The 26,108-nt window shown below is 38.9% G+C and overlaps 1 protein-coding gene and 1 long non-coding RNA gene across 2 annotated transcripts in view; both read right to left on the bottom strand.

Moving 5' to 3' along the window:
* The window catches only part of LOC145497952 (phosphoglycerate kinase 2-like), an 89,413-nt gene that overhangs the window by 54,652 nt on the left and 8,653 nt on the right, over positions 1–26,108 (bottom strand). Inside the window, exon 3 of the mRNA XM_081477830.1 lies at positions 8,846–8,998. Coding sequence (XP_081333956.1) covers positions 8,846–8,998 — 153 coding nt within the window. The remainder of the gene's footprint in view (positions 1–8,845; positions 8,999–26,108) is intronic.
* On the bottom strand, positions 5,630–8,836 carry LOC145498033 (uncharacterized). The gene is made up of 2 exons (XR_014050769.1): positions 7,599–8,836; positions 5,630–7,544 (listed from the first exon to the last, which is right to left on the bottom strand). It is a non-coding gene; the product is annotated as an uncharacterized LOC145498033 (long non-coding RNA).

Genomic DNA, 26,108 nt, shown 5'->3' with positions numbered 1-26,108 from the left:
GCCCATGAGGCTTTGCCTCATGGGCTATTAACCCCTAGCCCGCAAGGGTTATGGGTCTAATTGTTAAATATGGGCGATGGAAAATATTTATGTGGCGTATTTAGTTATTGAGACTTTTTGCACCAGTCCCTTACTAGAAGAGTATCAATAAGAGATCTGCATCTCACTTCAACCCAGTTGGCATAATCCTTCCCTTTGTAACCTCATGTGTTGTAACCTATGCCAGATGATCAAGTTCTTGTCCATGCTGCTTGCACATGTACAGTTCCTTATTCCCTCAATTGAACTTAATTATCATGTGCAGCAGGTCCACTTCATGGAGACACGAATCTGGCACCATTAACGATACACCAGAACTTTCTTTATTAGTCATTTACAAGCTTGTTTTTACACACCCTTTGTCCCTTGTTGTGTTGCCTGGCTTTTATTCATGGGTTTCCTTTAGCTTCCTCTTTGCCCTTTAAGCATTTATCAGTTTATGGGTGCTTTAAACGCCCCACAAACCCTGAGCTTGTGCAGTGCTTTCCCCTTGGCTCCCTTCAAGTGTGTAGGTTTGTGTTCTTAGTCTTCCATGTCTTTTTGTTTCTCATTTAGCATTTGCCTTTATTCCCGGTAATTTTATCCTCTTTTCCCACTCAAGGGCTGGCAACTTTTGGATATTTCATACACGCCATCCTCTTTATCAGTTTCCTATCCCTAAATCTTAAGTTTTATGTGGCTAAGATTTTCCAATTTAAGTTTTGGGTTTTGCTTTTAAGTGTTTGCAATTGTTTCAGGTCTTTTGGCCACATTAAGGGCATGGAGCATTTTGCCATCTCTTATTCAGCAAGCGTCAAAGGGACTGATGCAAATAGTAAGCTATTTGCATTAGGCCCTTACTAAGTGAGTATAAATAAGAGCCCTGCATCTCATTTCAGCCCAGATTGTATAAGAATCCTATTGGCAGCTACAACATGTTGTCTCTCTTTCACACTTGCTTCTACATGCCACTGCACTTCCCATTTCCTCTCCCTCCCTTTCCCTATTCTTTTACACCACCAATTCACTCCAGCATGGTTGCATTTCTCCATCTCTTATTCAGCGTGAAAGGGACTGTCGTGAAAAGGTAAGATGTAAGGTAAAATCTGCATATGGGCCAAGTTGCCCAGCAGGCCGGAGCTTATCCCAGTTTCTGTAACATGGAATGACTAGGAGTATTTCTACTCCCCCCTGGATGGGATGCTAGTCCATCGCAGGGTTACCCCCAGCATTAAGTTCACCAGTACCCATTTATACACCTGGGTAGAGAGAGGCACTGTGAGAGCAAAAGTGTCTTGCCCAAGAACACAACAAAATGTCCCCGGCCAGGGCTTGAACTGGGACTGCTCTATCCGGAGACGAGCACATTAGCCATGAGGCCACCGTGCCTCCCATACTGTAGTGAAAAGAATGCTATCAATCACAATTTTGTGTTTGCTAACCTGAATAATTATGGCACAAATTATGAGGAAATACCATTTATAGTGTACTTTTCTAGACTTCAAAATCACGTGGTAGGTATACAAAAACTGTACGTAAAACTACTGTAGCTTTCATTCAACTTACCAATCAGCCAAAATGATGAGCTTCTTTTCATTTTGTTCCACCATGTGTTTTTTTACACAATGACTTTCTCAGATCTGATATGGGATTGCTTATTTGTAATAAACAACTGTTGTAATGTACATGCACGGCAGCTTAGGTTTACAGCTTTACACGTACGAACAGCACGCATTTCTGATTTCTGCACTGCTGGGACAGTAGAGCATTGTTTCGCGATGTTTGCTCTGTTCAAGGCAAATTTCAATGAAAGCCGTTAAGACTTGCCACTTCAGGGAGACACAAAATACTTTCAACCAAAATTACAGCAAAATAATTTTCGCTTCGTATGAGGCTCATTGACTTGACCGAATTTATGACCTTAAAAAGTCGGGTTACTTCATGGCTCTACCTGGTGAGGTTGATGACCTAAAATTCAACCTTAATTTCTTTAGCTCGGGTACTGTGGTTCAGTTTTGGTCACCCTTTAGCTCTCTGTGTGTATATAAGGCCTTCATTGGGCCCTATTTAGGTTCATTAGAGCCATAGAATTTTGTACAGGGCGCTAGCAAATTCTTGTCAGTCAGTTTGAGGACGTGATGTCAAGTGACAGAGCTTTGGGAGCATGAATAGTGTGACAGGTGGACTGGGTACTAGTAATTTCGAGTGATTGTTTTTGAGAGAAGGCAGCCATTGCTGCATTTGTAGGACATAATCGTTGCCAGCTCTTGCCATATTGAATTGTTATTTTACTTCTTTGCTCAGCGTTTTGGCGGAATTTGGTTGCAGTTTTCAAAGTACTACTAAGTTATTTTCCATTTTTCAATCACTCTGTTGAGCTGTTTTGCCATTAGTTTTCTTCCTGTCACTGATATTAACTTCACTGTACTCGTGAAAAGCTTACGAGATGCCTCATTTATTCTTCGTTATTTCACTCAGGTGTTTCTGAGCATGGTTCCTCAGCGATTGAGGAGGTATTTTGTTCAAGCAAGCTTGGCTTTCAGAATACTGACCTCGTTTCACTTGGAATTCAGGAGATAAACAGAGGTTAAAACATTTTAGAAAATGTTTCGACTTTGTGTATTGAATTGAACTGTGAAAATTGCATAGAGTTCGCGGATCATCCGTACTGTGTTTCGCATCGAACCAAGAAGTTCACTGTTCACTCAGCCTGCCAAACGAACTGAGTTCAGCAACCAAACCTGCATGTTCACCTGGCCTAGGTGCCTAACGCCTAGTCTAAACAAGACGTTTGAAGACACTTTGACACATGATATTCATTGAATCAGTGTATTCAAAAATCAAGGAGTCCATCACAGAAAACATCGACACCAACAATTTCAAAAATTAGCTGAAATGTTTGTTGGTTAGCAATTGAAGATATTTAAACCTTAAGAGTTTTACTCTATCGAAGCTTTCACAGTTCAATCCGTGAGTTAACAGTCATGCTACGTGTATGATTAAGGTTTCGTGTATTCTTGCAGACATTGAGCATACCTGTTTACCAGAATGCACATGTAAATAGTGTTTGCGAGAAGGATTATTCCAGTCAATGTTTATTTTATTTTCAGTGTTCCACTGTTAACATTTATAAATACAAAGGGAAACATTTGTTAAGAAGAATTCCTCATACTTCTCATGGAAGCTTTAATCCCTGTGTTATCTTGAATAAACAAGCATACATTATCAACCAGTTGCGTTACGTCGCGTTACGTTTTTCTCTCACACAAGTGAGCCTCTAAGGACAATCAATACTTTTGTTAATGTGCTTCAGTTCTTCTCTCACAGAAAAGAGCTTAATTATATAACAGACAATCAGTACTTCAGCCTGTTAATATTTTTAGTAGATTCTTTACGTTCATTGACAGCAATACAGCCCTTCACAATATATTAGCTCTTCAAATAATGAAAACATTGCATTACCATTCATGTCTCAAGATTTTCTGGCAGTTCTCAACGTAAGTGATACAGCCTCATTAGAAAAAAAAATCCATTTTCCACGTTGCAATATTACTTCAGCCAGTTTCGATGCCATTTCTAAACACCACGCACACTCTCATTCCATGTTGTAGATCACACGGAAAGAAGAAATAGGAGTCGGGGAAGGAGACTCTGCTCAAACAATAATTTTCCGCCTACCCTATTTTCCACTACAAACACAGTGACAGTTTCTTCATCACTTTCTACAGTGATTTCTATGGCTGATCTAACTGACTAATCGTGGCACTTAACTGTAACTTCACATTTCATTCCAATGCTACAATGTATGCTCTCTAGCCAAAGCATCCTATGGAATCGCCTTTAGGTGCCTTGTTCTATCATATTTCTGCCTATGTGCTATTTGTTTGTCATATTGCATTGTGTTGTTATCTGTATCAGGTAAGCTTTTTTCCTTAATCAATTGACTAATTTCAATTATTATTTTAGCTTGTTCTTGTTAATACCACTTGCTGGCAAAAACATTTTCATGTGCAAAGAGACATTGCTGTAGTTATTTTTACATAAAATAGCTGTATCAGTTGGTTTTGTGTTTATTTCTATTTAGAACACATCTTGATGACTGATCATGCAACAAATAAAAAAATAGGTCTGCAATGCGTACTTGTGGGCTTATGCTTAGTTTTATTCCATTTGTTGGAGTTTCTTTTAAAAGTCAGTATCTGGGAGTTGAATTGCTATAACTGAGAAGGCAATCACTGCAAGGGTAAAGTGTAACTTTGAAGCTGGAGACATTGTACTCATGGTAGACAAGAATTCCCCAAGACACTTGTGGTCCCTTGGTCACAACCTGGAAGTAAAACCAAACTTGAGAGACGGGCTTGTCAGGAGAGTCACTTTGGAAACCAAGTCTGTGGTCCTCGAACGTTCCATGGACAAGATCGTTCTAGAGGCTCCTAGACTCCATGAGAGCAGCTAAACATTGTTGATCTTTATGTCCTCAACCAAAACTTTCCCTCAGAACATTAGTACGACCTTATATGTTACTTTCCTCTAGTATGTTAGTGCGACCGTATATTTTACTTTCCTTCAGTACATTAGTGCGACCATATATTTTACTTCCCTTCAGAATGTTAGTACAACTGTATATTTTACTTTCCTTCAGTACATTAGTAAGACCATATATTTTACTTCCCTTCAGAATGTTGGTACAACTGTATATTTTACTTTCCTTCAGTACATTAGTAAGACCATATATTTTACTTCCCTTCAGTACATTAGTACGACTGTATATTTGCCTTTCCTTCAGGATGTTAGTGCGACCGTATATATTTTACTTTCCTGCAGTACGTTAGTAGTGTAGAAATGTGTGATGGTAGAGCAGTAGAGCCGTAGAGTTCATTATCTAGATATTTGTGATCGTAGAGCTGTAGAGCCGTAGAGCCGTAGAGCCGTAGAGCTGTAGAGCCATAGAGTTAATTATTTAGATATGCATGATCGTAGAGCTGTAGAGTTCATTATCTAGGTATGTGTCATTGTAGAGTGATAGAGTTTATTATGTAGAAATGATCATTAACCAATGAGTTCAGGCATAGGGCTTAAAAGAACTTCCACAACAGACCAAACCATGTTGCTAACCATGGGAACACGCCACCGTTTTATGTGTACATGCAAGGGAAGAAGTACAAAGTGATCGGTGATTAAAGCATACAGGTGTAGCACTCCATGAAAACTTCTACTGCAATATGAGGTTCATAAAACGGGCGCTAGTTGGCAACACCGCAAGTTGGGATTTTATTCACTGCATCACCGCTTTAAAAACAAATAAACAAGCTTAAAGTTTGACCTGTAAGCAATTTTAAAGCTCCCATTTGATTTGTGTTCATGAAAATCTCCTTGCTCGCCCAATGCACAGGGGACCTGAACCTGTGTTCCTGGGTCTTTTTGAGCCACTTAGAAGGGATTTGAGTAGAAGCAAAGGCAGCTTACATTTCAGATGTCATCTTGCCTCTTTGTAAATGTGACGATCCGATTACATCTTGAGTTTTCACTACATTCATGCACTATTAAGAGGGAATGTTCACTAATGTGGAGCCAGTCGTGGCACAAGATGAAAAATGGATATTTTTTTAAATTTTCCTCCCAGAGATAGCCTATGGTAAGCCTAGAAATGTGGTGGGGTTTTTTTTCTTGAAATAGTTTTTTAAACCCGCCAAAAAATCACAAATTCGTTACGGTCCCATGTCTGGTCAAAAACACCCAAAATGTAGTGACTCATACCCTATCATAAACTTCACTCTGCCCATTCTGCATCACAATAACATTCCAGTTTGAGCCTGGAAATTTATTGTTAAGGGATTAACAAGTCTTTTGAAGCCAATTATGGTTCTGTGGGTTAATTTTCAAGGTCACGACGAGCTGCTTAAAATCACTAAAATTTGCTTCCTCAGAATTCCTAATTATGAACACTTTTTCAATCGGCAAATTTACTACCCGGTAAAACACTGAAACACCTAAAATTCTGACATTTCAAAAGAAGAAATGTAAGAGTAAAACCTGGTGTAAAAATGATTTTTGGGCTTTTCATCAGCGCTGAGTACTAATGGTCTCAAAATCATGATAATCACAACACCACCCCGCTAGAAACGAAAACAGTAGGCAAGTGCCTGTCACCAGATAATCAAAAGGAATGTGAAAATGTCTTCTCGCATTTGATTTCCTCAGTGTTTGGACTTAAACTATGGCAGAAAAGTCATATTTAACTAACCTTCTGTAAGATATTACATTCAAATATTAAGTGCTGGTGTATTCAGAATAACTATTGCGACGCATGGAGCTCGGCAAAAGTACATCATTATCTTATTAACATTTAATCAATGACTCCAAAATAATTCACATTCCTCTCCCTTGTTATTAAACAGCAATCCATAAAAGTAGTGAAGCCTTTCAGCGTCGGTCCCTTGCTTGTGAAAGTGATTGTGGATTGAACAGAGCGAAGTTTTTGATAGGGTATGAGTCACTAAATGTTTCGTGTTTTTGACCAGATGTGGGGCTGTAACGAATTTGTGATTTTTTGGTGGGTTTAACCCATTGATGCCTGCATGAAATTGCCCGCAACCCACCCATAATTCCCTGGCGTTTTTGTGAAATATTTCAGAGCGAGCAGAAGCACAAAAATAAACCATATGTGCAGTAACCACAGACACAAGATCAGGTTTCACAACATCGTTTATTTAAAGTTGAATTAATGAAGGGCCAAAATATTAAAAAAATATCAACAAAAAGAACTCAACTTGATCTGTAAAACTGATAAGAAAACAAGAGATTATATTTTTTTCTTTGCTGCACGACAAAAGCTGAGAAAATTGAATATGCAAAAATGAGTTAATTTTTTACTCCAGGGGACAAAACGAGACCGAATACAACAAAATTTCCACTCTTTTACTATAACGGACAACATTTGAGAAAACACCAGAAAATAAAGGTGAAAGACACGTGTAAAAACCAACTTAAAAAGAAGAAATCAGATAATTTCTTTGCCACACGACAAAATAATACAGTGCAGTGGAAGAAAGATGAAAGTTGTACATCGAAAAGGCGACAAAAACAAGCCAATTATTTTGAGATAAATCGTATTTCAACTGTGTTAATTTTATTAGTTCCCACTTTGTTCTTTTCTCAGGAGTTCTGTAGTAGCTGAATAAGACTCAAAAAAATATATTTGAACGAAGCGCATAAACTAAAAAACAAACCACGGGGGTCGCCATAAATTAAATATGCAGAAATTCAGCATGCAAAAATACTGTTCACTTTTAAAACCTAAAATTCCCAAATAAATGCAACCAAATGAAAGAAACATGACAGGGAGTTCAATAACAATAAATTTTCATTCAAGATAAGGCAAAAAACACTTACCTAACAGCATAAAAATGTTCAAAATTTTGCAGACGTGATTCGCTAAATGACCGCATGTTAAAATTAATTTTTCACGCTAAAGCGAAAGCTTGAGATTTTGCCAACGAGTTTTGTAGTTATTTTATCGGCCGTGGCTTTACCAATTATTGTTCTAAAAGTTGAATTCAACTTTGAAGGAATACCTGTACATTACCATTTTTGTTTTCTTAAGTCCAGGAAGCTGCTTTAAATCCGCGATCTGTATTCAAAACTCACTTGAAAGTGCACCGATCGTCATGTTTTCATGGCGCTTGAAGGAAGGAAAAATTCTTTACCAGACAGGTTTGAAGACTCTGAACACATTGATCTTTCATTCTGAGGCCACCTAAACATCGATTTATGTTTTTCCTTTCCATTTTAAGTGCCAAAGAAGTAATTTCTCCGTTTTAGGAATGAAAACACGACCCTGGAAGTTTGTAGATTTGGCCCGCAACGCGCCATGCTTAACTGCACTTTTCGAGTGCATGATTTCAAGACGAAAAACCGTCTCTCTAGGACCCCTAAAGTCGCCTAAAAATATGCTTAGAAAGTCCATTCTGATTGGTTTATTTGTCCTTAACAACAATAGAACAATAGGAGAACCAAAACGTCTCCAGGAGGGTAGGAAAGGCAATTGTCCTCACGTGCTTTTTTACCGCTGGTTAGGGCCGGCACAGGAAATTGGGGGTGGGTTTTCGCACAGCCAGTTATAGCCAGCACAGGAGTCAGTAGATTAAAAAACTATTTCAAGAAAAAGATCCCACCATGTTTCTAGGCTTACCATCTCTGCAAGGAATATGTAAAATTTTGATTTTTCATCATCTGCCACATATTTTCGATATGGCTCGGTCCTAATGGACATTCCTTCTTAACTCTCATCGGGGGAGTGATTCTCAAATTTCATCACGTCCTCAAACCTTCAAGATCACTGACGACTATATGGGATTATGCAATAATTGCATAACCCCACAAAATCTTGCAAGATGGACAAAGCTTGCAAAGAAAGATATGTCCAATAACCTTGAGGGTTAGATGTGTATTTAATTTCTAATTGGGTTAGTGGATTATATTTTATCCTTAACTTGCCCAATGGACAGGTGAAGTTTTTTGAGAAAATTTTTGAAAAAATTCAGATTACACAATGAAGTACTGTAAGAGATTAAATCACTGTAACAGTAATAGCGTAATTTATCATGCCACTAGGAAATGTTTTGAGTGCTAGTGAGAATGATTTTCACGCTAGTACATCAACTTGCCCGAAAGGACAAGCCCAAAAATTGGTTTTCTAAAGCACCCTTCGGCTTGGACAGATAAATTTAAACATTTGAGAAGAGGGTAAAAGACACAGAAAGACACACTGACCTATAATTTGTATAATAACTTCTACTGAGTGTAAACAGTAATTAGTTCTTAATACCTTCCCAACAGTTTTTCCAATTCATCAGCTACAGGAGCCAGAGAATATTTTTCTACCATTTTGCCATCTGGACGTCCCAAGTGACTCATTAACACCACACTCTTGGCATCGTGATCCAAACAGTATCGAATACTTGGCAGGGCAGCAACAATCCTTCCCATATAACAACAAAATAAGAAAATCAAATAAATTTCAAAACAAGGTCAGAACAGGGCCTACTCAGTTTTTCAAAGTTCTGTCTAGAATTGGGAAAAATATAATTATCACTGGGAAACTAGAAATAATTACGCAAGGCCATTACGAGAAAACTTTGAACATTGCCTGCAAATTTTGAATGAAAACAGAAAAGAAATTGGACAACCTTTATCACTGGTACTAAAGCTCAAACAAGGATTGATGAACAGGAGGCTCATGAAGGCTCATAATGTACATGGGGGAGGGGGGGGGGGGAGAGTTAGGATGGAAAAATCAAATTTATCATGAAGGCATTTTCAGTACCCTATCCCTTGGCAAGTAATGATTCAATGAAGCCCACCCTTAACTCCTTACACATTCAAAAATCTATAACCCCCACCCTTCTAAAATCAAAGACTCTTTAAGCCAACTACTCATGATAAATGCCTCACAGCATTAATTCTACAACAATAATATTATTAATTTAAAACTAATATTAAGTTAGAATACTTGAGCTGTTTTGATTGTAACAGCTACAGTAACTATAACGAGTTTAACAAAAAACTGAATGTGTTATGTAGACAGCACTCTATAGGAAATTGAGTATTATACTCCATCTAATTTCTATCAAATGAGACAAAATCTTCATTCATTCATTGCACTAAGAAAATCCTTGAATCAGAGGATAGAAATTAGTAAGACAAAAGCAGTCCACAAACTGATCAAAATGCTGAAAATGGCGAATCACTAACTAGGTTTTGGAACTACAAACCAGGCGCTTTGCTACATGACTTTTACGAGTCCCCAATCAGATACGATGACATTCCCTCACAAAAAAAAAAATATGAGTCCATGCGTCCAGCAATCTCCTGACCTTATCGGGGAATCAGAAAAAGCCATTCATCTAAAAATACCCATGAATGGATAACACAGCCAGTAAAACACGTAATTTGGTGAGCAAATTAAATGATTTCCAGTAGCTCACTGAACGAATCATTTGAGCCCATGATGGCTGTCAATGAATCAGTACTTGATGTGAGCAAGTGAATAATTCATCACCTGATTTATCAGCCTGTAGAGTTGGCAGGATTTGAGCCAGTGATTTTTGGTGGTGGAGCCGCCATTTCATTGTACTGAATGAAAAAGCTTCTTTAAGCAAGAAAGTTTTAACAAGAGTTTTCAAGTTGTCCATTGCACAGGCATTCTTAGCATCTGCCATCAGCCAGAAGCATGTTGCAAAGCTGAGGGGCAGTGATCATAAAATTAGGAGGGCCCAGTAAAATTCCTTGACTGTCACAATGCACCTGTTGCAATGTCCCTGAGAAACCAGAGAAATAAGATCGCAAGGACAAGAGGCTATGAATAATTTTGAACATTTGTAAGAAGCAGGAAACGAAAATGATGCACTGTTTCACTGGTGGCCAAAGCAGTTTAAACAGTAGGGGAGAAATGTGACAGAACTTTGGCACCAAAGTCGAGCCCATGGCAAAAAAATTTTCACTCATCCGCACATCTGAGATCAGTTGGTTTTTGGCTTGCAATTGGTCAAGTGATCTTTAGCGTGAAAACATGATATATTCACATGTGAAAATAACATGTTATCTTCATATGTGAAAAGATCACTGTTGCTATGGTTACATAATAAGTTTCACATGTTGCAGTGAAACTGAAATTGTTTTGTATTTTCATTGTTTACAATAAGTAAAACATTACATGGCCGCTTTGAGATATGAAATTTCTCTTCTTGTGTTGAAAAATATTTCATGTGAGTGCATAGTATAGCGAATATAAATTTTATATCTCCACGCAGCCATGTAATATCCTCTATGTATTAAATGTAAGTGTATGATTCAATGGCCTGTTTGTTGTACTAGAATACGGATAAATTGAAAGGCCCTTTTGGCCTGCCTCGTGGCACTTGTTTTAGAACGTAGAGAAATCCACTGCTAAAGCACGTTGAATTTTTCCAAATTAATAACATTGATTGTGCGTGAGGGAATTTTCTTTTCTCTTCTACGTGTCTGAGTTTTGTTATCAAAATAGGTGAAGACCGGTAAGTGATCAGATAAATCATTTAGGACGATGCCTTTGAAAACATTTTGCCAGAGACTGTTAGTGAATATGTTGTCAATTAGTGTTGCAGAGTAAGAGGTGAGGCGAGTTGGACTTGAAATAAGAGGGGAAAATGCGTGCGAAAATAAGCTGTCAATAAATTCCCGAGTCGGTACATGATGGTTGTACTGAAGAAGGTCTAAATTAAAATCTCCCATCACATAACAATGTTTATTGTCTTTAGTGATAATAGTAAGAATGTCATTGAATTTCTCTAGAAACAGGGCAGTGTTTTGATTTGGTGGTCTGTAAACATAACCGACGATAGTGTTTTTCCCTTGGGGGACAATGCATATATACTTCACATCATTTCACTCCTCCCTTGAAACTATGAACTCAATTAATTGACCTCGCTCCCAATGTGTGGCTTCATAGCTCAGTTGGTAGAGCATTGTACTGGTATCGCGAAGGTCACAGGTTCGAATCCCGTTGAAGCCTTGATTTTTTTCAGGCTTCTTTCCAATTGCTTAAATTGGAAAATTTACTGGGATGATCATTCTTCACTTTCATCTACAACCACAGTTCAAATATGAATTATTTCATATATACTTCACATCATTTCACTCCTCACAGGAAGATAGGAACTCAATTAATTGACCTCGCTCCCAATGTGTGGCTTCATAGCTCAGTTGGTAGAGCATCACACCAGTATTGCGGAGGTCACAGGTTCGAATCCCATTGAAGCCCAGATTTTTTCAGGCTTCTTTCCAATTGCTTAAAATTGGAAAATTTACTGCGATGATCATTCTTCACTTTAATCACTTCTTTGTCAAGTTTTCCCAATTTTAAGGAAAAACTGCTAGAGTTTTTAGTTAAATAACTACTGAACCGGCAAAGCTGCACACTGTTGCACTATTTATGTAACCGTATTGTTACGTACGAGGTGGTCTCAAATAAAAGCCTGATGGTTTCTAGAGGTCACCTCGCCTTGCATTAAAATATTTATAAATACTGCACATTAAGACAAACGGCAAATAAACAGAATGAATGAATGAAAAAATAGAAAAAATGCTTCGTAGATAAAAGAAATCCGTGGCGGGCTAGTATGATATGTAATTTTAATTTGATTTTAGCACCAGTTTACAAAAAATATTGAATCAAAGCTTGCAACATGGAAGCTTTTTTAAATAAAGGAATAAAAGAATGTTATTTAGCCATGCATTTTCCCTGTTATTTTGGAAAAAAAGTGGCAAACCGATTTTACAAAAAAAAAAAATGTGATTTGTGCTGTTTTAGCGTCCTTTTTTCCTAGAATTATATAAGGCCCAAAGGGCCCAAAAATTTTTGGCGACTAAAATACTTGTGCTGGCAACCAAATCTGAAAACTTAGGGGCCAGCTGGCTCCAAGATTTTTTCCTGAAAGTCGAGCTCTGCTTTAATTTGCTTCTAAAAGATTCAACATACATGTAAGAAAAGAAAAAAATCCATCCTTTTGCTTCACTGTATTGAATCTGTGACAATCTGTGGGAAAACTTCCAAATGGCTGACCATGTTCAAAGTCACCCTATGATGCATTAAAAACTCCAGATAATGAGTATATCAAGTATGCCTACAGATTATGTCTCTTGTAATGTGTAGCTCCAGAAAATATCCATACCCCCACCATGGAGGGAATTTCCCACAAGACACCCCCCACCTCCTTGGAATTTCCACTTTCTGAACTCAAACATAACCTCCCTACCCCTTTGGAATTAGGCTTGATTAAGGAAAAGGAGCAAACACTCCTCCCCAAAGCCACAGCTGGATGAATGAGGATTCTTTCGTCAGTCTTAACCAATCAGATAACAACCCGCAGATTTCAGTTTGCCTTTATGAAACACTCGTCAACAACGATCGCCCTCATTAAAGCGGTAGATTCATGACAAATGGCAATTGGCAATACCGAGAAAGTTGTATGTGCTTTTCTCAACCTGAGGAAAGCATTTGACACCATTGATCACAACATCCTACTAAAGAAACTTTCAAAACATCTACATGGAAAGGAGTACGAGTGGTTCAGAAGCTACCTATCAGAGAGATCTCAATAAGTCAGCTGCAACAGAATTGAGTCTGAACAGCAACAAATCACCCATGGAGTCCCCCAATGCTCTGTCTTAGGACCGACCTTATTTAATATACACATAAACGACATATCTAGTGCCTGTGAAAACAGCCAAGTCATTCTTTATGCCGATGACACTGAATTTCATGCAAGTTCCAATGATGTTGGTGCTGCTGAACAGTGTGTTAACGATGATCTTAATCAAGTAAGCGTTTGGTTGCGCAGAAACGGTCTCATCAGCAACCATAAAAAGAGTAAGGCTATGCTAGTTGGATCAAGATATTCGGTAGTTAACACTCGTGACTTACAAGTGAAACTTGACGGAAAGCTGTTGAAACAAAGTGAACATTGCAAATATTTAAGTGTATATATGGACAGTTGCCTAAACTGGAATAAGCAAATTACGTATATTGCATCCAGAGTTTATCCTAAACTCAAAATGTTAAACAGGATCGCACCCTTTCTTAGCCAAAGAGTTCTACTGAACATTTATAAACAAACCATATTACCCATCCTAGATTACGGGTGTATCATATGGGGTGTTTGTGGAAAAAGTAATTCACGACGATTATAGAGACTACAGAATCAGGCCATGCATATTATTCTTGCCGCGAATCACAGAACGTGCTCACAGGATATGCATAACAGGCTATATCTGCCATCCTAAGATAGTAGACGGTGGCTTTTGAAGCTACAATTAGCATTTAAGATCGTACACAATGTTCACTGTCTGCACCAGTTAGAGGGATACCTTGTTAAGAGGTCTGATCTGCATGGAAGAATACTTAGACTCAACACTTCTAAATGTCACACCATCTAAAACGAAAATGGGTCAGTCCACTTTCAAGTGTGACGCTGCACGAAAATGGAACGGATTACCAAGAGAGATCAGAGAATTAAACACTCTTTCTAAGTTTAAAACACATATTTTTAAGCATTTTATGGATCAAGACCGTATCAATCATGTATGTACCGTAAATTAGGTTCAATTTTTTGCTTGTTTGTTTGTTGTTGTTGCTCTTCTTTTTAAATGCTTGTTTTTTGTATAATCTCCAGAATGGTTGTAATTTTTAATGTAAATGTTTTATGAATAGCTGTATTTTATATGTAAATGCTGATCGCCAGTTATACCAGTGATCCAGTGATCACTGATTGGCCTTTCAGGTTAAATAAAGTCTTTTATTTATTATTTATTTATTTATTTATCGGGCATAAATTATCTTGTCAGATCAAAGGCAGAGGATGTGGAATTGATGAATGTACCATACAACAGAACTTTAGAGACATCTAAGATTGAAAGTTCAAAATATTTACAACGGGAAGCACTAAAAAAGTTGGTCAATGACCAAGATGTGTTCCTTATTCAGCCAACAGGGTCGTGAAAATTTGAATCATGTGGTGCCAGAATGTCAGATAATGAGTAAAGTCAACAAAGAGAGGGATAAACATAAACATGATGTACCTAAAGAGACAAAAGTCAAATTGATGTCTCGTTGATGTATAGTCTTGTGACGGAAAGTGACAGTCTCTGGTGATCCCTACGAAAAATACATTTTCAAAGCCAACGCAAACTGAAACTACAAGGCAATTTCAAGGTGTCAGCTTAACAGTGGAAACCATGCAGACCTACATGTGACCTTTGACATGACGTTTGCTACACAGCAGTCAAATGGCTCTGCTTTACATAAAAGGAGAACTTTTTCTTAGAACATAGCATTTAAGCCCTTCTGCGGCATTGATGCAGGGCCGTAGCTAGACAACTCGGCATCATAGCGAGGCAGATTTCGTTGGAGGGGGGTCTTCCTATTACAATTGGGTTCCCAGACAAATTTCTCAAACTCCCGGCAAGAAAAAACATGGTGGTTTCACTTCAACATTTTGAGTTACCGTTAATTTTTTCGAATGTTACACATCGCCATTTATAAAATGTCTTCGAGTGAGGATGATCAATTGAGTGAAGACGAATTTTCTGAGGATGAAGATTTGCTGCAAGCAATTTTCGACGCTGAAGATGAAGAGGATGAAGGAGAATTTGAAGGTTTTCCAATCCGATCACCGGAAAATACGAACTGGACACGCACAGAATTTGATGCGAACATTGAGGACTATTCATTACAGTGTGGCCCAAAAGAGAACGCTCTACATCAGGAACCAGCACTGGGATATTTTCAGCTTTTTTGGACAACGGGTTAATTGAAGAGATCACTGGATTTATGAACAAGAACGCTGTTGCTAAACGGGCCGTTGACTGGAAACAAACAACAACTGCAGAGATCAAGGCACTTCTTGCAATGACCATCATCTCAAATGATCTGCTTGTTGTGCTGAGGGATGAGCGCTACTTTCTCTCAGGTGGGAATACTTCTGTCTTTCATACAACTGGTATAAGAAATATATTTTCCTTACATAAATGCTATTTTGATTTGAAGAAGTATATTTCCTTTGTGGATCCTGATCATGAGAAAACAGAAGAGGAAGCAAGAGATGTGCTCTACAAAATCCGAAATATATCCAGAACAATAACTCAAAAATTTTTTGACCTCTACAACTGCCATGAAAGTGTTTCAGTAGATGAAGGAATGGTGCCTTTCAAGGGACGATTGAAAATAAAGGTTCGCATGCCTGATAAGCCAGTGAAGTATGGCATCAAATTGTTTATGTTGTGTGACAGTACCAATGGTTATTGTAAGAAGTTTGATGTTTATGTTGGCAGTGATGAAAGGAATGCTGGAAACCTTGGAAAGACAGGTAAAACTGTTTTGAACCTTTTGCAAGGTTTAGAGAACACACATCATCGTGTATATATGGACAACTTTTATACCAGTCCCATTCTTTTTCTTGCAATGAAAAACATTACTCTGTACGGTTGTGGAACTGTGAGGAATTGCAAAGGCTTTCCTATGAATGAGTTGAAAGCAGTGCAAACAAGACAGAGGGGTGATATTGCATGGCTTAGTTGGAATGGCTCTATGTTGGCATTGAAGTGGAAGGACAGAAAGGAGATCTCTGCTCTGAGCACCATACATTCTTCTCCAGTACCCAGACCAGCTCCCAGAGTTCGTGACAATGAGGATGGTGATGATGAAGAGGGTGATGATGCTACTGTCACTAGGAGGGTAAAAGAAAGAGCACAGTGGAGACAGGTGACCATATCTTGCCCACACCTCATCAAAGACTACAACAAGTTCATGGGGGGAGTGGACTTACATGATCAAATGACTTCTGTGAACAAGTCTAAAAAGCAAATGAGGTGGTAAATGAGAATGTTTGTGAATCTCCTTCAAATGTGTGTCTTCAGTGCCTACGTCATTGAATCCCATTACCGGGCACATCAAGGTCATGGCCACAGAAAGAGAGATCTTCTTAGCTTCAAACAGGAACTGTGCATTCAGTTAATTGGAGATTTTCCCACAACCCATGAGAACAGCCATGAAAGGAGGCGAAGCTCGAATGAGTACCCAGAAAGAATGCATGGTGTAGGTGAGCATATTGTTTGTCGTGGTGAAGGCAACGATCACCGGTGTGCTGTTTGCTTGAAGAAGCAGCAGGAATTTACGAGGATTAACAGAGGAGTTAGGAAGAAGGACTGTCCATTCAAAGACAAGAAGAACACCTTCAAGTGCATGAAGTGAAATGTTTATCTTTGCATTGGAAGGGAGGGCTCTAACTGTTTTTTTGATTATCATTCAAGGTTGCAATACTGGCTTTAGACTTACAGAACAAATACTGCAGATAGACAAAAACTGAACAATACTGTGGTAAAAAAAATCGTTTTTATTGCATTTCTTTTGCTGTGGATAAAATAGAGCAAGGATTGATCATCAAAGACATTTCCTATCATACTTCAGATAAGGCATAATTATAATGCATCACAGGTACATGTACCGGTTGAAAACTGTTCAAATTATATTGACTTTATTTAGATTGTTTTTGGCAAGGACACTTGTATTTCAAAGAGACATGTTCTGCCTCACTTCAAAGGCAGAAATACCACCAGTTAAGTGCATCTCTCTCCCAAACCTAGAAGAGCAATACCATTAGTCTGTGGTTTTTCATATTGACTAAATTAAGAATGTGGTAATTCAGTCAGTGTTGTATCTATAGACATATAACTTACCTTAAATGAAAGAAAAATTTCTGATGAATAAATTGATATAGGGTGTGCTTTATACAAAAATGCGTTCTTCTATGTGAAAATTGCACTTTTTCGAACTTGCGCATTTCAAGGAATAATCACAAAAATCACAAAAGCCAGTGTCCAGGGTACTTTCTGTCTGAAATACTTGGTGGTGAAAGGGTTAAGATTAGAATTGTAATAGAAATGTTAAATGAACTATACCCAGAAAGCAAACAAAACAAGTTTTCATTTTTAGTGCAACAATCGCGGTCACATAGATGTTGACCTAGAAATGTAGAACGATACATGTGCCTGTGAATGATTACCCAGCACTCGCGTCAGCAATGACCACGAGTTGAGTGTGTTGACTTCTTTGAGCTTTGGAATTACAGAGCCTTCCCAAAGCTGTTCTTGTGGTTATTTAAGACTCGAAGATCTTTACATGGTGTCAGAAAAGTGGTTACCTAGGATTTACTCACAAAGATTCGCATGAACTCCTGAACACCACAAACTGAAACCCAAATAAGCTATGTAAGAACTCCAACATGGCCGCCACTTCATTTGGCCTGCCTCCACCAAAGCCTCTACAACTCCAGCAAGGGAACACAGCCAAGAAGTGGAAGAAATTCAAGCAAAAGTGGAGCAATTATGAAATAGCAACTGGCATAGCAAAGAAAGATAAACCAACACGTGTCGCGACTCTACTTACTGTAATCAGCAAAGAGGCTGTCGATGTTTACAATACATTCACATGGGATGATGAAGGTGATGAACTCAAAATTGAAAAAGTTTTGGAGAAGTTCGAGTTGTTTTGCAGCCCCACAAAGAACAATATAATATATGAACGCTATGTATTTTTCTCGAGAAATCAAGACAGTGGTGAGTCCATCGACCACTACGTGACCACATTGAAAAACTTAGCGAACACTTGTGAATTTGGAGCACTCGAAGAGTCACTTATCCGCGATCGGATCGTTTTTGGAATACAAGATTCCTCAGTAAGAGAATGACTCCGAGAGATGCAAAGCTAACCTTGGAAACTGCAATCGAGAAAGTCAGATCATCCGAACTCACTCAAATCCAACTGAAGCAAATAAAAACAGACAAGACAACCAATGAATCAATTAGTGCCATTAACACCGAGAAAACTCCCGAAAAACTGCCTAGTGAATTCCTGATGATAGATTGCAAATTCTGTGGCAGAAGACATCCAAGGAACAAGAACCTTTGCCCAGCCTATGGTTTAATGTGCCAGAAGTGTGGTCTTTCAAACCATTTTGCAAATAAGTGCAGAACAAAGGAAACAAGACAACCAAAAACAGGCAAACGACTCCATCTGGTAGAAATAGAAGATCATACGGAAGACAAATTTGCTATTGACATGGTCACTCACAAAATCGGATCACTGAAAACCAAGAGTTGATAAAGTTGCTAGTCAATTGTTTATAACAATGATGGTAAACAACCATGTTAATGTCAAGTTCCAGCTTGACTGTGGAGTAACTTGTAACCTCCTACCACTGAAGGACTATGCAAGAGTTATGGGAGATCCTGATGACCTTTATATTGAGAAAAGTAAGGTCAAGTTAACCATGTACAAAGGAGCAGTTATGTACCCAGTGGGGAAGTGCAAACTCAAGTGCACAAGAGATGGTTCATCCCATGTCCTTGAGCTCCAGGTTGTTGACGGAGATTTGAGACCACTTCTGAGTGCAGAGTCATGCCAAGGTTGGATTTCTTAAAAGTTGTGGTGAAAGACTCCCTCCATCATGTGGATATAACAACTCAAGACAGCCGGTATATGCCATCAACGTTGACGACAGTCCTTGATGACAACATCTTGACAGAATGTGCAGATGTTTTTGAAGGCCTTGGATGCCTTGCAAACCCTTACCACAGAGAGATCAACCCAAAACCACAACCAGTGATACACCTACCCCGCAAGGTACCTGTTACCCTAAGAGAGTCACTAAGACTGGAATTGAAAAGAACAGTAGAGGGGAACATTCTGGCCCCAGTGAGCAAAGCAGCAGATTGGGTATCAAGTATGGTTACAATGGTGAAGCCCAACAAGCTGAGAATATGTATCAATCCCAAAGATCTAAACAGAGCCATCAAGCGACCTCACTATCCTCTTCCTACCATTGAAGAAGTTGCCACCAGCCTTAGCAAAGCAAAAGTGTTCTCTGTACTAGATGCTAAAAGTGGGTTCTGGCAGGTACCGCTAGATGAAGCCTCCAGCAGACTCACCACCTTTGATACCCCCTTTGGTCGGTACTACCAGCTAAAAGTTGTCTACAAGAAAGGCCAAGAGAGGTACATAGCAGACACCTTGAGCAGGGTGTACCTACCCGTACCAGACCATATCTCACAGAATGAATTAGAGTTCATCCAATCAGTAGGAAGTCAACATGAGTGAACATCTTGCCGTGACAAGAGAGCGTCTTGCAGATTTTCAACAGAAAACTAAGGATGATCCAGTCTTGCAGCAGCAGAAGCAGACTACTGAGCTGGGGTGGCCAGAGAGAAGAGAAGCAGTCCCATCATAAATCCGTGCATTTTACTCTTACTGAGACGAACTGACAGTACAAGATGAAATACTCTTCAGAGGGAACAGAGTCACGCATGAACAGATGCTTAAGAAAATCCACGCAAGCCACATTGGCATTGAGGGCTGCCATTCGGCGAGCAAGGGAAATCCTATATTGGCCCAGAATGACTGCAGCTATCAGGGACCATTTCTCTGCTTGCGGAACATGCAATTCATTTTGCATGGAGCAACCCAAAGACCCCCTCATGCCACAGAAAGTACCCAACAGGCCCTGGTCAAAGGTTCCTGTGGATCTATTTACACTGGATAAGACAGACAGGGCTTGAAATTGTGACTCACTGGTCGCCAATGCGACCAAAAATTGAGCACTGGCGACTCGCGTTTTGTTCGATAACTAAAGAAAACCACAACACAACTTTTCTATTTAAATCTTTATATTAGGAAATCAATCAGATATGGCAGCTAGTATACAACTCAGCTTTCCGTCCCCAGTAAAATAATGTCTGAATATTACAAGATAACGGCACGCCATATTGTTTCAAAACATTTGCTCGAGAATGGGACTTTGAGCATATCACATCCTCTCCACACCATGCTCGATCAAACAGAAAAGTCAAGAAAGCAGTTAACACGGCCAAATGAATCCTCAAGAAAGCAGTGTTTGACCACAAGGATCCCTACCTCACTCTACTCGACTGGAGGAATACTCCAACCGAAGGGCTCAATTCCTCGCCAGTACAGAGGCTGATAGGAAGGAGAACCAGGACTCTCCTCCCAACTTCAGCAAGATTGCTGAAACCCAAGCTTCCAAAGCCTGCCAAGGATGTTGTAACAAAGAAGAGAGAAACAAGCACACTACTACAACAAAGGGGCCAAACGACTAAAAGAGCTCAAGCCTGGAGATATAGTAAGAATGAAGCCAGATCCAAAAGATCGAAAGAAGCTGTGGAAGAAAGCAACATGTCTCCAGGAAGTTGCGCCAAGATTGTATGAAGTTGATATTGAAGGGAAGAGATTCAGGGGAAACAGGAAGGATTTGATAACAATGCAAGAGTCCTGCAATCAATAGCCATGTAGGGGAACCAGATGAGCCACATCTGACGGATGACCAGTCCCAAAGAGTCATTGACCCAGTTCAGCCGGGCACATCTTTACCTGAGGACACGGCTCCAGAACGACCAGGGACCTCTCAAAGAGCTTCAGAGATCCCTCAGCCAACTGAAAGAAGATCCACCAGAGGACCCCGATCCGTTTCAAAGACTACTGCCAGCCCTGAGGGGTGCAGTCAAGCAGAACTGTTACTTCGTTATATTCTCATTTTACATTAGGATGGACTTTGTGTAGGGCAGTTAAATTTGCCTTTGTAAACATCTTTCATTCTTTATTTTACACTTGATTGTTATTTCATTTTATTTGTTGCCGCTCAGAGCTTGTGTCATGTTGTATTTAAGAAAGAGGATGCAACAACATTGTGTAATAGTGGCCTGGTTACCCAGCGCTCGTGTCAGCAGTGACCACGAGTTGAGTGCATTGACTTCTTTGAGCTTCAGAATTACAGAGCCTTCACAAAGCTGTTCTTGTGGTTATTTAAGACTCAGAGATCTTTATATTGCCTAATGCAACGATTTCAGGAGCTTTGTCCACTGGTCAGCAGAATTGCTCCAAAACATTTACAGATGATAGAAGGACATCATTTGCATATGATTTGCATAATCTGCACCACAACTAAAACCTTATAGATTGCTTATGCAATCTCCTGGTTAATAAATAAAAATAGGTTAAGACCAATTTTTTTACACATGAGAATGCCAAATGTGCAAATGTTTCAAGCTGTAAGTGCATGTGTGCCTGTCCAGGTTGTAATCAGATGACATTTCCAGCAAGGGAGCGCTGCATGAATTAAATTATGAATTTAAGTCACAGACATGCTTTGCCACTCACGTGTCCAGCCATCTCTTCTCGGGGAGGAACACAGACTGGACATGAGAGAGCAGCAGAATTCAAGCCTACTTTGGAATTTCCAAGAGTATTATGAACACCCCCCATACCCTCTGGAAAATTTCATTTTGGCAAGGAAGTGTGTTAAAGTTAAAGTAAACACTCCAAACACTAGGCTGTCTGCATTGTATGTCACTCCTATTTATTCTCGATTGATCATCACATCTGAAGATATGTACTAAGAAAACATACAGCAATTTATTTAACCATGCTTTGCAAGTAAATAGATAAAAATGGTAACTTGACAAATTACTGTCCTTTATCACTATGTCTCTTTGTAAATGTGGTACAAGTTTCATTGAAAGACCGATAAGCTGAGTGTGGATAAAATTGATGCCATACTTTTATCGTGAACAAGATTGCTAACACACTTGTGAGGAAAGCAAATTTATAAAGCAAACTTACGTACAATGGACAGAGATAAACAAGAACAAGAAATTCTCAAGTTTCTGAAACCATAACAGCATTTCTACCTTTATTACAGAAACTAATTTTCATGAAAGAAATTGACTGCCACTAGGTCAATGTGAAAAAACTAGGCTAGTCACCAGTGCTTTTCGGTCCATAAAGTGACTTCATGTATGCTAGACTAGATGTTCAAGACATCTTCTACACTCTCCCAAACACAGGAGATGTGAAGGATTATAAGAAAGCTGTGGTACTTTGTTCCAAAGGTCGACACAACATATGCAAGGCACTACTTCAGACAGCTGAAAGCACTAAAAGCACCTGGGGAAACAATTGGACAGTTTTCTACCAGACTAAGGCAGGCAGCAAAGGATTGTGACTACAGAGAAGGCACCGACCATCAAATCCACGACGAAATCCTTTGCAAGGGTACTAGTACGTACATTCATCTTTCTGTAAAATGAATCACCCCTGGGGGTCTTATTTTGTAAAATTAAAATGGGTAACAGAACCCCCGTTAACATGGGTAACAGAAAGAGGCGTGTGTAAATGGGTAACAGAATTATTTTCTACTGAAGAAATATGTTGCCTTTGTATGAACAGCATAATGGACGCCTCAAGATTCTCATCTGACATGCTGGAATTGTTCTATGGACCAATTTCATAAGAACAAAACAAAAGACAAAAGAGGCCTATCAAGCCTGTAAGCGCTGTGAGAGAGAGACACTGATTTTGAATTGCTTAGAAATAATTTTAGTGAATGGCTTCATGTATGGAAAATGACTGTTCCAGAAGGTTACCCATACAAAGCTGATCTTCTTTAATTTGCACAAAAAAAAAAAATTAAAACAAGATTTACTGATTGACTGAAAATGAAATTGCCCGCTTGGTGAGTGTTAAAACACAATTTGGGCTACTTGTTAAGTTCTCAATCATCAAAAAATTATACATGGAGCTTATTTCAAACAAAATGAGCCTGTTATTCTTAACAGAAAGAATGAAACAATGATAAACGACGCCTTTAACCGCTTCATTGATCAAGTGAAAGATGAAATAGAGGCATGATCACAAAGAGGTTCAGGCTGGGTGATTGACGGGATTTTGGATGCATTTGTTAATAAATAAAAGACTTTATCTAACCTGAAAGGCCAATCAGTGATCACTCGATCACTGGTATTAATCAATATGGACCATTTCGTGGAGGAAGCTATTTTCCTCTCCAAAAAAGTAACAAAATAAGAAAGCAATCATCAACATCCAAAACAGAGACAACCAGTGTCTTAGATGGGCACTTTGTGCTGGTATATTCCCAGCACCAAAAGGTAGACATCCAAAAAGACCTGGGAGTTATCCAACTAACAAAGGTCTTAATTTCACAGGTATTGAATTTCCAACACCGGTTTCACAACTGATAAACTCAAGAAGCAAAATCCAGATCTTGCCATAAATGTGTTTGGCTGGGAAAATGACCATGTTATTGTTCACAGAATCAGCGAAAAAGACGGCGCTGTTCCACAAATAAACTTGACACTTATCCAGCAAGGTGAAAATACACACTACAACTATGTAAAAAGGTTTAGCATTCTCTTGTATGATCAAAACAGGCATAATGAGAGTAAACATTTCTGTGAACGTTGTTTGCATGGATACCAAAGAATGGATCTACTTGAAAGGCACAAACCTAAATGCAAAGGGTTGCTGAAAAGACCACCAAGTACAGAGCTGCCAAAAGAGGAAGAGAACAAGGTGTGTTTCACAAACCACCATAAGCAGATGAAAGTCCCTTTCGTGGTATATGCAGACTTAGAGCCTTTTTTTTTTTAAATCCTTTAGAAAGCTATGCACAGAAAAATACCGGCTGGATCCAGCGCATTATAAATTATGGTTCGCCAAGCTTGAGCTGGGATGCTCTTCTGAATAAATGCCACACAATGCATGCAGAAGCGATGATGTTTAAAAATTGTTCCTAGAAGATTGGAACATAAGCAGACAAACTGATTCTTAAACTAAACTGTAGAACCTTTGTGTTAGAAATTTTAGGGGTTTACATTTAGGGCAGTCCATTGGTAGTTCATTCAAGTAGTTCATGTACCAGGTCCATTGTGTTAGCCCATGGGCTAAGGGTCAGCAAAATGTACCAACCCAAAAGAAAGATTAATTTCTAAATTTTCCAATACATAATAAAGGAATTTCTGTTACAGTGTGTTATCCACCCCCAAATCTTAGTTTAAAAGCTGAAATAAAAAGCACTCTGCTGATCCTACAAACAGCAAAGGAAAGCAGCAAAGGAAAAGTTCCTCTTTCTGAAATCAACACCCTATTATCTTTAAAGATATTTGGCAAAGCTAAGGTGTGGGTTGCACTTGGGAAATCTTTGCCAGAATTTGTTTACTTTGCGGTGGAAATCTGTCATTGTGGGCCTTTGCCTAGTGCGACCGCAGGTTTTCTGCTTTGGCAAAAATTTTGCGAACCGGCAAAACATCAAAGACGCCATAGTGCTTGGGTGGGGCAGGCAGATTTTCAACAAGTTGAGCCAAAAAATGGGAATCACAGCGGTAACTGTCAACGCTTGTCAGCGTAACATGAAAGACGATATACGCGAGGAGTTTGCTTCTAGTTCGCGGGCTTTCATCATGAGCGGACGTGGCTTTTATTATAATCCTGCACAATTTCGAGGTTTTCAAGGTTTTCACGGTGATAACGTGGAATACCCACAGTATGCTCCTGTCTACCATGATATGACTGTCGATGTCGATTTCTTCCTCTGATCATGGTCGCTGCTGAAAGAGTCAACCATTCATCTGCCCATTGTTCGTACATCAAGTGAAAGATAACAAACTGCTGTAGGTTAAGCTGAAAAAATACATGGAGAATCACTGTAATAACTATGAGCACTCCTTCAATGGGACGCATACTTGCTTCGGTTTAGATCACGATCAATATCATGTCTTTTAAAAACATGTGGGTAGACAACCTGGTATCTAGTATCTCCTTCCTGACAATTATCTCCCACCAGTGTGACACTCCGTTTTCCTTTCTGGTTGCGGTTTCAAATTTTTGTTTTTTTTTTTGACGGCAAAGATGAAAACTTTTCCCAAGTGCAAACCATACCTAATTACCTCACCAGAAATTAATTTGTTGTTTTAACCATATACTTCTCATATCGCGTGTGCAACCCACTTGTCTATCTAAAATTGTATGTATCAAAGATATGTTATTTTGAGTTTGCCCATGAGTGCAAATTTATCCAGCACTGTATAAACCAAAATCCACCCCAAATCTTCATTTAAAAGCTGGAATTAAAAGCACTCTGCTGATCCTACAAACAGCAAAGGAAAGCCACAAAGTACAAGTTTCTCTCTCTGAAATCGACACCTTGTTATCTTTAAAGATATTTGGCAATGCGTAATAAACTACCTCACTGAAAACTTATTTGTTGTTTTAACCGTATACTTGTCATCAATGAACATTCGTATTGTCTTCACCCTGACAAAACGATTATCGATCATTTAATTACAACCACTCTTCCGTTGACAGAAAATATAAATCAGCACAATTCCAAAACTTCATAAAAAACTGAAAACTGCAAATAAATCGTACCCTGACTTCATTATTACTACTGTAAACCATATATCTCAGTGCTCATACAATGCTCATAGAGTGCTCATTCAATTCAGACAATGTTCATTCAATTCACTTCAAGACTGGCAAAAGTACAACTGTGTTACCAATCTGTAAATGTTATGTAGACCCTTCAGCTATCGCGTGTGCGACTTGCTTGTCATCTAAAATTGTATGTATGGACGATACGTTCTTATTATGTTTGCCAGTGAGCGCAAATTTATCCGACACTTTTGGGTGT

This window comes from Orbicella franksi, chromosome 9 (genome assembly GCF_964199315.1).
Source record: "Orbicella franksi chromosome 9, jaOrbFran1.1, whole genome shotgun sequence".
NCBI lineage: Eukaryota > Metazoa > Cnidaria > Anthozoa > Scleractinia > Merulinidae > Orbicella > Orbicella franksi.
The sequence above is the reverse complement of the archived record's forward strand: the minus strand, read 5'-3'. Positions and strand labels throughout refer to the sequence as shown.